At 43.1% G+C, this 13,003-nt stretch overlaps 1 protein-coding gene across 1 annotated transcript in view; it reads right to left on the bottom strand.

The window, feature by feature from the left end:
• Positions 1-11,882, bottom strand: part of glra1 (glycine receptor, alpha 1) — a 152,606-nt gene extending 140,724 nt beyond the window's left edge. The window contains exon 1 of the mRNA XM_042228878.1: positions 11,263-11,882. Coding sequence (XP_042084812.1) covers positions 11,263-11,333 — 71 coding nt within the window. The 5' untranslated portion in view covers positions 11,334-11,882. The remainder of the gene's footprint in view (positions 1-11,262) is intronic.
• Positions 11,883-13,003: the final 1,121 nt, after the last annotated feature.

Below are 13,003 nucleotides of genomic sequence, written 5' to 3' on the forward strand. Positions count from 1 at the left end.
CCCATATCTATGCCTAAGTGCCTTCCCGAACATTCACACACACTGTGATGGATGCATCGGGGGCAACTCGAGGCTCAGTATCTTGCCTGAGGACACTCTGACATGCAGACTGGAGGAGCCAGGGATCAAACCAGCCCGCCCCGTAGATAAAGACACTAGCTGCCTCCTTAAATGGCCGCCTAAGCTTGGTTTTCTGAGACTGCTGAGCCCTCAGCTTTTGAAATATGTGAATAAACAAAGGTTTCATTAAATCCCTGGACGATCCGCAGGCGAGAAAAGAATAATCAGCAGTTATCACACAGCTGGAACCTGATGTTTAAAGGTCCAGACTCATAGCAGCTATGGTTGTAATCCAAGCTCAGCGGGACACTTGCTCCCTGATTTGAGCCTCACAGAGTTGTCCCCCTTTATGTAAACCTGTCCTCTTTGTCCCCATTTTCCCCTTACCCCTGTCTGATCCCAGTGCAGCTGTGCAACATACCTCTCTGTGGTGCACTCTGTGTAAGACAATTAGCACTTCTCCCATGCATGCCATTTTTATTGCAAAACTGAAATTAAAACCTGATGATGGGAGTAAAATGCCTGAGATCAACAACTGGACCCTTCATCTCAGTATTCTTGTGTTCTCAGCAGACACTATGCTCACCATTTGTTTGAGTCTGCTCATCTTATAATTATTATTCAGCTCAAACCCCAAAATTTTAATATGAAAAGTTACGCAAGTTACGTGTGTCACTGAAAAACAGAGTCAAACTGACCCGTTTCCCAAACACACTGAGAGAAAAGCTGCGTTTTGAATATGTCTTTTTCTGCTGCTCCACAAAATACATATTCATCGAGTCCAAACATCTGCCAGGTGTCTGCCCCATTTGCATAAACGCTTGGGCGAACAGATCAGATGAGTCCTTTTAAAAACCCACCTGCTTTAATGTCATTACAGGCTCTCCACACTGAATGTGTAGATATTCTGTTTCTATGAATAACCCAGCAAACGTAATGTTCCACCTACCTGTCTGACTGACTGAACTGCAGGCAGAATCAGGAAAAATGCATTAAGGCTCGAGGAGCCGGCGTCGATGTCTGTGGACACTTGACATCTCACCAGGCACAGCCACTACAGCCTGGCACGAGGATAATACAGCACACACACAATTAGAAGCAAGCTCTGCTATGGACGCTTGACTATTTTGGCCTTAATTTCTCGTGTTGGAGACAGAGACTCCAGCTGTGAGCTACCACGGAGCGCCTTTTCTAATAATATCTACATAATGCTGTCTGCCTGGCTTGTAAAAGTCCTTCTGCTGGACTGCGTGACAGCTTCAGCACCACAGAAGAAGGAAGACATGCACAGGTGCTGCTCGTGTTTTTTATAGCTCCACAACACTGACAGCCCTGCACTGAGACAACGTGCACAGCAACAGGGTGACACTCTAGATACATTCATACGTTTGTTTTAATAGTTTTAGGTATTTGTTGTATAAACTGAGAGCTCTACTCAAATAAATAATGGCTTTGAGTATTTTACAGTATTTATTTATCATTTATTTGAGTATTCAGTATTTACATGTTTACATGTATATTTTCTATGTAATTTTGTTATAAAAGTATAAAAGATATATAAAATTATATATATATATATATACCGTATTTTCACGACCATAAGGCGCACTTAAAAGTCTTAGATGTTCTTCAAAAAGTGCGGCGCGCCCTATAGCGCGGTGCGCCCTATGTGTTGTAAGGAGGACGTAGTAGAGAACACCATGAGAACGTTAAAGGGTGAAGTGTGGGCGTTGATCGTATATACCGGACAAAATTCGAACTACCTGTCTAAAGGACAGGTATGTGCATTATGCAGGATCGTTGTTTTAACAACCCTGAAAATGGCAAAGAGACACGCTTACGAAGCACAGTTTAAACTGAAGGCCATCAGCTACGCGGAGGAACATGGAAATCGAGCAGCGGCGAGAGAATTTAAGATTAACGAATCGATGGTTCGCAAATGGAGGAAGCTGGAAAACAAGCTCCGGCAGGTCAAGAAAACGCAGCTGAGTTTCCGCGGACATAAGGCGAGGTGGCTCGAGTTGGAGGAAAGACTCGAGCGGTGGATCATCGAGCAAAGAGCGAGCGGGAGAAGCGTTTCGAGTCACCATTCGGCTAAAGCAGTTTCACTTTCACTTTTTATGAAACGGTGCCATTTTTCCATCAGGAACCGGGACTCACGGTAGCGCAGCAACTTCCAGCGGATTATAAGGAAAAGCTGGCCATCTTCTCCACTGCAGCAAACACATCGGCGACAAAAACATCCAGCCCAGCCACATCACAAACATGGACAGGTCCCGCTCACTTATATTATATATATATATATATATATTATATTATATATATATATTATTTTTATCCAGGTAAAAGGCTCACCTTTCAAGAGAGTCCTGGCAAAGACACCAGAAATGACAATAAATGATATTCAGCACAGTTATCACAAGCATTTGAAACTTGCAACAGATGAGCAACATGCATCCTGCATTTCCCATAACGTAAGCATCACCAGAAAGTGTCCTCTACAAAGTTCTAAAGGAAACAAAAAATCATGTCCAAGGCATTTACTCTGATATTAACAGTACCACAGTAAATAATGGTCTAATACTGCAGACTGTATCTTTACTGTAAGTATTGTTATTTCAGCCTCAGAGGTTCTTTCTGTCACGGCTGTTTGATATGTAAACACACACACGTCTATAGTTGGAACAGGGCCACGAGGACCGAAGAGGCTCACAGTCAGCTGATATAAGTGGCACACAACCCGCGCCTAATCTTCTCCGGCTCTCCGTGATCAAAGTCGGGATTTGCTTTAATTATTTCAGATCAGCGCTGGCCCGTGCTGCTGTGGAGAGCTGCGGCCAATGCTGAGGCAGCAGAGGAGAAGGAAAAACAGCTGAGTTGCCCAGCGTCGGTGTCTCATATGCACACAGCGAGCAGAGAGAAACGCCAGAGCAAAGGAGAGGTGTGGGCTAATGCAAGACTCCAATCATTAGCCCTAAGTGTTCCTCATTATGTTCTTAAAGCCTCTGAAGACCCGAATCCCTAATTGATCTCATCCTGGCGTTTAGTAACACTCGGGAAAGCAAAGGGCTGCTCGCTTCCCTGGCACTAACAGATAGGCTGCCTCGCCCAGCAAACACGTCGTACCCTAGATGTTTAAGCATTCAGCATTTTAATGTTCATATCAAACAACATCAGACTGACGTGTGGTTTTCACACTTGCATGGAGTTCATTTTTTAGTCTAGGACAGGGGTGGGGAACTCCAGGCCTCAGGGGCCAGTGTCCTGCAGGTTTTAGATCTCACCCTGGGTCAGTACACCTGAATCAAACGATTAGTTCATTACCAGGCCTCTGGAGATCTACGAGACATGTTGAGGAGGTCATTTAGCCATTTAAATCAGCTCACACGTCTAAAACCTGCAGGACACGGGCCCTCGAGGCCTGGAGTTGGACACCCTTGGTCTAGGATGAAGGATGTGAAGACAGCACGAGGCTGTTGGTACTGACGTGTTCTGGTTTCAGGCCATGTGCTTGTGAACAGTCAGGTTTGAGGATGCTGTGGCTGCATGCAGCAGTCTGTGTTTGATATTCACAAATGTACGAGAATGTGTTAAAGTTCAGCAAAGGCAAAGCAAGGTTGTGCGTTTGATTCCCATCAGGAGCTGCTGTGTTTAAAATGCACGTAGTCATGATACTTTGGACATAACTTGCACATAACTACCACAGAAGGAAGCCTTATCAGTGCTTTTTCTAATATTTTGTTTTTTTTTCTTTACATTATCTCTTACTATCTTACTATCACATTCAAGTCATTTTTATGTTTTAAACATGATGTAGAACTTTAATGCTCCATTCAGCAGGACTGTAAAATGCTCATCTTCCCTTTTTTATTTAAAATTTAAAATAAATATAGGATTTCATTTTCAGATCTGAAGGTTGCGAAAACACATCCTGGTTGTCATATATTCTCCGTCTACTAAACCCATCGCAAAAGGAACGAGCAGCGTTTGCCAAAGTGGTCGTTAAACCGAGTTCTAAGTCAGAAAAAACTCTTCAGAAACGCTCCTTTCTCATCAACAGCTTCTGCCATCGTCCAGCAGCACTTTAATTTCAGAAGTGCACAGCAGCTCCCGACATTTCCAGGAATTCACCTTTGCTTTAACTCAGTTACAGCTCTGAGAGGCCATTGATAATGTACTCTGTTAGTTATGGTGAAAATCTGTCACTGTCTGCTGATCAATAATGTATTATCATATATCAAGTTTTGGAAATGAACCTGCCCAGAAGTTCATTATTGCAGATGAAGGTGAACTCCACCAGAGAAGTCGATTGTTTTTTGTTAGACGACTCAGGGAAATTGATCACAGGAGAAAAATATATATGTTATGATTTGTTATGAAAGGAGATGCAAGTAATAAATATCGGCTACGAACAAAGAAACACCCTGAGGGCAGACGCATAAATGAAACAGTTGCTTTAATTCGGCTGAGCAGTGAGTATGCTAACTGACAAGGGATGATTTCTAGGACTGCTTTTTGCAGTGCTCTAGTGGAAATCTCACCCCGCCTGCTCTGCTCCAGGTCTGACCCCATCCCTGAATTGTGAACCCTAATGACCAAGTTCACAGCAGGAAGGCATAAAAGACATCTTTGTCCCTCTGGGGATCAAAAGAGGATTATTGAATCCTGAATTATGTGCAGCAGTTTGCAGCAGCTAAAGCTGATAATCTCCTTTGTTCACTCCCATCCTTCACTATCAATTGCTGATGTTTAATACACCCAATAGATTTTATGGGAGCATTCCCAACTCGGAAAAGAAAGCCCAATGGTGTGCCATCAAATAGTTTGATCCCTTCATTTTGTGTTACTGTTAGCTTGTAGAACAAAGGTGAAAGTAATCAGGATGGAGGAGATTTTATTGTGCTAGTGACAGCAAGGTTCAGTTTTTGATGTCCAATTTTGCAGTTTGCAACATTCAGAGGCAATTTGAGGCTTTTGTGCTTTTGATATGTCAGCAAACTAATTTGCTTCATCTTTCCCCGGCTTTGGATCTGCTGTGGAAGTCAAATCAGAATGAACCCCTGGGAGACCCTGGACAACAATTCTGGGTAAAAAGTGGAAACACGCTTTATTTTATGCTTGAAATGACCCCAAGTGTCACACATCTGCTTTCTCTGGTAGTTTATTATTTATCTTTCACAGAATTCTTTCTTAAGTACAAAAGGAAACATGAGGGGGACATTCTGGGTTGCAGTGCAGTCTACAATATTTTGATAAAATCCTGTAATGATACAAAAAATCTGTTTGATAAATATGAAGCTTTGTCTTTACTTCAGAGTGCTCCAACACCATTCAATGACTTCTTTAAACCAAAAAATTAGGAATTAGGAAAGAATTAGGAATAAGTTTTAAAAAATCAAGTCTTCTTAACCAGTCAATGACGTATTTCTTTAAATAATATCAATCAAAATGACATGGTAAGGTTGGATTTTTGTTTTGCATACTCTTTGGCTGATAACGTTGCACTGCACCATCTCATCCATGTTAGTAGTTCAATTAATGTGAATAATCACTGTACTTCATTACCCTGTATTTATACATGTGTAATGACAATATAGTTGAATCCTAATGCTAATCCGAAGCTGCTCTGGATGAAGTATAGACTAAAGGTATTATTTACTATTTTAAATATATCTTTTGCATTTTTGGTTTTACTTAATGACCAACGGTCTAAAGTTGCATGAATTTGCTCTGCATGTAGGAAAATTGGAGTTAGACATTAAATGTTCATTTAAACAGACTGTTAGGACCTCCAATTAATATATTTCACTTAAATAGTTTCTGTAATTTTATTTAAAATGTTTTTATTGATTGCCTCTTTAATCCTTTTAATTTTTCAGAGTGTTCCAACACCGTTCACTGATTTATTTAAACCAAATCTGTAATCCTTAGGAATAAGCAAGAAAAAAAAATCAAGTCTTCTTAACCAGTCAATGTTGTGTTCTTTGGAATAATATTGATCAACATGACGTGGTAGGGTTGGATTTTTGCTTTGCACTTTTTTCTGCAGCAGAACAGCCTATATGTAATGTTTCTCCTTCTTTTTTAAACACAAGTGTTTAACATAATAGCATCAGTGGTGGGCATGGATACATGAAGATCATGAATTTTAAATAATTAATTAACTGCAGCAAAGCAGTTTGAAATGAGTGAAATGCAGTCTGAAGTTCTTGTGCTGTCTGCACAAGAACTTGGAGGGAGCATGTGTTTATATGACAGTATCATCAGCACAAAGACGTACTTTTGCTGGAATATTAGAAAATAAAATAGGTCCCAATGGTCTAAATGTATTTGCATCAGAATTTTAGTGAAAGTCAAAACTGCATCTAATTCATATTTATCAGGTTAAGTATCCACTTAAATGTACATTATATTCATGAACGGTGCATCTCGTCTTTTTCACTTCAAGTTCGACCTTGAACTTGAACCCAGGCAGACGTTCATTTTCTCTTCATGCTTTAAGTTCTTAGACAGAATCAGAATTTGTTATAGGAACTCGCAGGGAGGTCTGTAATGTGACTGTAAATACAGATGACAGTCGGCACTGAGTCACAACACTTACACAGCTAATGAAAGCCAGAACTAGACTGAAGTGAAATATCACTCCAGGTAACATGACATTCGTGCAAGTCATTCTGTCACGGATTTGTTTTTCTGGCCATCTACGTGAAAGCTGACCTTTCATTTAATGAGCAAACCACCGAGGTCAGTTTGTCCTCTTTAAAATGTCCCTCCTCTCCTAGTTTCCACTCTACCCCTTTAAAATACTTCAATTTAATATCAGTCTGACATCCGCTGCCCAAAATCACTTAAGAAAGCCATCGAATGACCTTCTCTAAATTGCCAGATTTCAACATCAATTTATTTCATGAACTGACAGAGTCTGATTTAATTTACTCTGAGACATGAAGGAGGTGAGCAGGTCGGAGTACGTCCCGCTCCAAAGGAGAAGAGATCCCGACATACGGCCGCCTCGTCAAGGCCAGCTCAAGGTTACCTTCAAGCAGCAGGTGACTGTTTCCACTCATGCTTAAATCCACTGCTCGGTGTTTCCATTTAAAAAAAGATTTTTATTGAAAATAGAAATGTACAGAGGAAAAGGTCACTCTGCACATTTCATTCAGGATAGAGACTGAAGGCTGGCGCTTTTGTACATAATAACGACACGTGCAAGCACCCACAAACAACGGAGGTGATCAGTCTGTGTTATCATAGGGAGGCAGATGTGCAGCTGATCAAAAAAATAAAGGGATGCAGTTTGTTTCTCTAAGAAGCTGAAAACCTGAAGGTGCTTTATTTGTTGCAGCAGCGATTAAGCAAATGAAGCCATAAAAAAACTGAGTGACCCTTCCTGCAAATCACCCCCGATGCTTGATTGGCTTTAAATAACTAAACTGTCAACAGAGAGGCATCTAATTCTCTTTTTCCTGCTCCAGCACACCTTTAGGATCACAAATAACTGTATAACTGCATCTGAAACCAAATATAAATAAATTTCCCTCAAGAAGACTTCATGACAAACTGTGCACATGTTCCAGTTTAAGGATGATTAGCTTCTCCTTTTGTAAAAATAAACACATCGATATGTGTGGACAGAGGACAGCCGTCCCCAAAGCTTCCTATAAGATTCTGCTGTTCCAACGACCTCCCACCTGGTAGAAAACCAATACGGCAGACATGTCGGCGGCTGTTTCGATGCCTGTCAATCACTGTGAGTGACTGATTGGCATTCCCTGCTGGTTTGTGCGTTGGCATTCTCTAAATGCAGCACTGACCCGTTTGATTAATCGTTCCTGCTCGAGCGGTCAATAGAAGCAGACGATGTGCCGCAGGACTGAGGAGCACGTGATGTTCAGCTCGTGCACTTTAAGTCTGTTCCAGCGATTCAGGCTCAGATACGGTGTGATTGTTCATGGGTAACGCACAGCAACATTGCTGGAGGTTCTGAGCTCATTTCCATACAGAAATCAAGAAATTAAAGGGAAATATATTTTTGTTATTGGGGTTAAATGATGGAGTGATGCTGATAGAAGAATAAAAATACAAGTATTTTTTGAGGGTTATATGTGAGAATATTGTTTATCAGTTTGTTGGCATTTTCTTTTCTGCTATTTAATATTAAGAACATACCCCGGGCATAAATCTCTTTGCTTGAATCCAAAATTTACAGCTCACTTCATGCAGTTTGTCCTAAAATGTGCTGCAAGAAATTATGAATGAGCTTTCAGCAGTAGCTCAGCATCTCTATGAGATTACTGTGATGACAGAATACGAACCCTAAATGATTGTGATAAACCTGTAACTCAAGAGACAGAATAACAGATTGAAATGTCAGCCTTACTGTGGACATTTACAGTATGTTGTACTTTTACTACATGAGCTATTTAAACTGCTACCTTTAAACTGCAGTTTCTCAAACGTCCAGCTGGGGCTCCAGCAGTGACTCAGTTCCATACATCTCTAATTCCTTCATAACAACTATGCAGACACCATACATATACAAACAATAACTTACTAGTTTACATTATTTTTAAGGTTTGATTGACAGCTGTAGCCAATGAATAGGCTCTTTGACTCTGCTCTAGTATAAGTGAAGCATGACTTTATTACTAATGATAATGTTAATTAATAGGTATTTGTTCATGCGCTGCACCTGCACAGTTTATTGAAGCAATGAGATAACGAGCGTTGGTTGATAATGTAGCACTGCACTATCTCATCCACAGTAGCAGTTCAATTAATGTGAATAATCTGAAGCTGCTCTGGATGAAGTATAGACTAATAGTATCATTTATTATATTAAATATATCTTTTGTTGCATGAATTTGCTTTTTATGTAGGAAACTTGGACAGCAAATGTTCCTGTGCGCTTTAAACAGACTGTTTATACTTTTATTTAAAATGTGCTTATTGATTGAGTCTTTAATCCTTTTTTAAAAAAAAAAATTCTATCATAAATTTTGTGCCGACTGTCCACATTAATATCCGAGCTACGCTGTGTTTGTACTGACTGTCATTTCTAGAACCTTCCTAATATAAACAACGAATTGTTCATGAGATGAGGAATGACTGAATCTTAGATTGGACAAACCTTCACGGGTTTACAGTTGTAGCTGCTGTTGCCACTGATAAAGTAAAATAGTTTCTTCCAAAACATTTTAGTCCCAATTTTCTTAAAAACGGCAACTGATTAGATTTAAAAAAGGAGACTTTTTCAGGGAAAAAGGACATTATCTCGGATTTGAGCCTAATGCAAGATGAAACAGGTCGTTAGATGAATGTTTCCTGCAGGTCCAATCTAAATTTCTAGCTCTCCTCTGCTGCCTGTTTGATGAATACTACGAGTGTGGACAGAGCCAGTGAGTGAGCGAGATATGTGCAGGCATTAAATGTGTATTCATCAGGTCTGGCCCCAGCCATTGACGGGCTAATCAATGTTTAGTAATGAGGCTGAATGTGGAATGAGGTGTGGGGGGGGTTTGGGTCAGGATGGAGGAAAGAGATATCAATTAAGCAGGGAACTGCAGAGTCCAGGCGTGAGGAGCTGAGACGGCAATATCCCAACTCTGCTTCATTAACTAAACAGTGTGCACTGAATGCAAAACTCCTGCAGCCCCCTCCTACAAAAGCACCATGTCCCTCACGGTAAATGGCCGCCTTATTCACTGGAAAGTAGTCACTGCAGCAGGTAGAAAAACACTAGTGATACTCGACATAATGAAATCCAGGCGACGTGCAGGGAAATGAGATCCACGTGTGATGCAATAAAACGAAACGTGCAGGAACCTGCAGGCTGGGAACGCGCACAGGACCCAAACACGTTAGCAAATAATAGTGAGAGATAATATTATAATATGCATTCAGCGTAAATTGGAAGAAACAGCTGGTAACTATAAATAGGCTCCTTTTCAGTTTCCAACATGCTGCACAGAATCAGAAAGCCGGCTCGTTTAACTGTGACATTGGAAAGTAGAGTGCAGTTTGAAGCACTTCTTATGTTTTCCACCAGTTAAGGCGCTTCATACTTCTGCTCTGCACAACTGTCTGCAGAAACTACTGTATCATCTACAGGATTTGGAGAATGAATATGTAGTTGCATTGAATAAGACTTGAAACCAGCCGCTGAGACCATTTTTACTGAGCTCACAGAGCTCACAGAGCAGTAGACTCTCATAGACTTCTATACAATTGGACTCATCTTGGCAACCTAAAAAAAATCTGTGTTGGTCATCTGGTCAAGAATACTTCCAAAGCAGTAATTCAAATAATAATAATTATATAATGGAGGGTGAAGACTGATTTGAAGTTTTTCAGCCCCAGTAAAACGGTTCAATCTAAAAAAAAAACCCATCTGAGCATCGTCACCTCCATGTCATCAGCTGACAGAGTTTCATCATCTGCATCACCAAAACAATGGCTGCCACTTCCTGTTCTGGTCAGGTACATTTAGCAGGTTTGTGAAAGGGGGACAATGACAAACAGGGAGCCGGCCTGGAGATGACCTGGAGATCTACATGAAAAAATATGTTTGCATTGAATGGCTGACAAAGTACTGTCTGTGAATATGTTTTATCCCATCAACAGAAACAGTGTCCCTGCATTTTTCCTCTTTGGCTGTATTATGTACAAGGAGCTCGATTACTGGATGTCTGTTAATGAAAGAAGAAAACTCACAATAAGCGATTGTCTTATTGAACCAGTGAGACAAATGGGAATGTGGATTTCCAGGATACAAGGCTGCTCCAAGCCGTTTGAGGTATTCACAAACCTCACCATGTCCCCTCCACATACTGTCTGCTATGAGCAACACCTGCTTTAACATGACTGTCAGAGAGCACGTGACTCCGACAGGCTCCTTTCCCCAAACATGACCGCTGACACCATAAACACACATCGCCCGCTAGTGGTCGCTGTTTCCTCTTTTACCGTCCTGTCTGGATTCACTGCAACTTAATTCAACTTCCTTTACATGCTCACGAGCAATGAGACACGCAACCCGAACACAACTTTCATAAGTTTGCACATGAACGCCCCCCTCCCCCCGCCCAACAGTAGGGCTGCAAAGCAATAAAAATGCAAATGCATATTTTCCATTTTCTGAAAAGCAATGACACACACGTCGTTATTTTGCACTCATGAAGTCCATTTCATGCTTCTGCTTACCTGAAAAACACAACCGTTTGCCACAAATAGATCCCCAGCACGTTTAGTCGGCACATTTTTGCCAGTCTCATTTTGTTTAGAGGGGAGGGGGAGTGTGTGGAGGTGGTGGGAAGGGGAGGAGGGGGGTCACGCTCTGGAGAGGATGAAGTCCCCTCCAAAAAAAAAAAGACCAAAAAAAGCCTTTAGTGGAAGAAGAGAAGGAGGAAGATGAGGGTGAGAGGGGAGGGGGGGTCGCGGTTCTGGTTTATGACCTCCAAGGTGAACCGAAAATGTTCCACCTTTTGTGTGTGTGTGTGTGTGTGTGTCTCTGTGTGTGTGGGTTTCAGATCCCGGAGTCGCCGGTGCCGAGCCGCGGGATGCTCATGACCTCAGTCTCCATGAAATCATGCTGATGTCCGCTCTCACGCCTCCACGCAGGAGGGTTTTTTGGGGGGAACAATCCACTAAATCCGCCAGGAGACTGTGTTCAGGACCACGGACAGAGGCGGGCAGTGGGTACGGAGCTCGTCCGGGTTCTGGTTCGGGAGGGGAGGGAAAAGGGGGAAGAATAGGGGGGAGAGAAGGGGGTGGGTGGGGGTCTCGAGACGAGATCACGGGATCCTGTCAACTGAGCCACAGTTACATCCAATCACTCTAAAGTCCAGCGCGTGCGGTCCGCGGCGCCGACAGCGGGAACGAAACACATCCCCTCCGGTTCCTTCAGCAGTGGGTCTGCGGGAGGCTCACGTTCTCAGGAGGGCTCGAGAAGAGTGCACGTGCGCTTTATATTCCCCAAATCCAGCGCGAGGACAGAGCCGCAGCTTTCCTCACCCACATCCTACACACGTCCCGGACCCGCACGGGGCTGCTGCTCGGAGAGGAGGGTCTGCAGGTGGAGCAGGTGTGCCTCCTTTTCTCCCTCTCCTCCTCCTCCTGCTGCTCGGCGGCGGCTCCCCGGGGTGAGCAGTAGTAGTAGCGGTCTCTGCAGCAGCCCGGCTCGGCTGCTCCCATTGTCCGCTGCCGCTCAACTTGGAGACTCACCGGCGGCCGCCGCTGCGCTCCCGCCCCAGTACCAGCACCGGAACACCAGCTCCGCTAAACCGAGAGAAAGAACAAAAAGCAATCCCGTCGGAGTGTCGTTAACGTGCTCGCCGACTTGTGTGGACCCGTTCCATGGCGGAAGAGAGCGCGCACACACGTGCACGGAGGTGAAACACGGAGGCGGACACAGCCTCGTGCGCTCTGGTCTGCTTTCTTGCTGCAGTCATTTACCAAACTCCGAAAAAGCCCCTCACCGCGCACGGACACGCCCACAGCGTGCCCCATTGGGCTGCGCGGGGCTGAAGGACGCCGATGACTGGCTGGGGGAGGTGTCACTAGCTGGGTATGAGCTTCTGCCCCTCATACGTGGATCCCCTGAGGACATATCAGCAAACTTACTAAAGACTGAGCGTGCAGACCTTTAATATTTGTAAAAGTGATAAATCACGTGTCTGTGATCTGAGTTACTGGAAGGGAGAGGAGCCCTCACTAAAACACACCGAGCTGCTCCTGCTGAACTGAGGGAGGAGGCAAAAGCTCACACTGTCTGATTTCACAAATCAATGAAACAAATCCGTGAGCAGAAGAGATCAAAGTTTTAATCTGATTCATTTTTATGCTCTTATCATGATCGAAGGGCCTTCACAGTGCATCCGTTTCACTGTTTAAAAGGATTAACTTTCCTCTCCCCAACCAGCCGCGACAGATGGCCGCCCCTCCC

Source organism: Haplochromis burtoni, unplaced genomic scaffold (genome assembly GCF_018398535.1).
Source record: "Haplochromis burtoni strain Fernald_Lab_line unplaced genomic scaffold, NCSU_Asbu1 Contig_361, whole genome shotgun sequence".
Classification (NCBI taxonomy): domain Eukaryota; kingdom Metazoa; phylum Chordata; class Actinopteri; order Cichliformes; family Cichlidae; genus Haplochromis; species Haplochromis burtoni.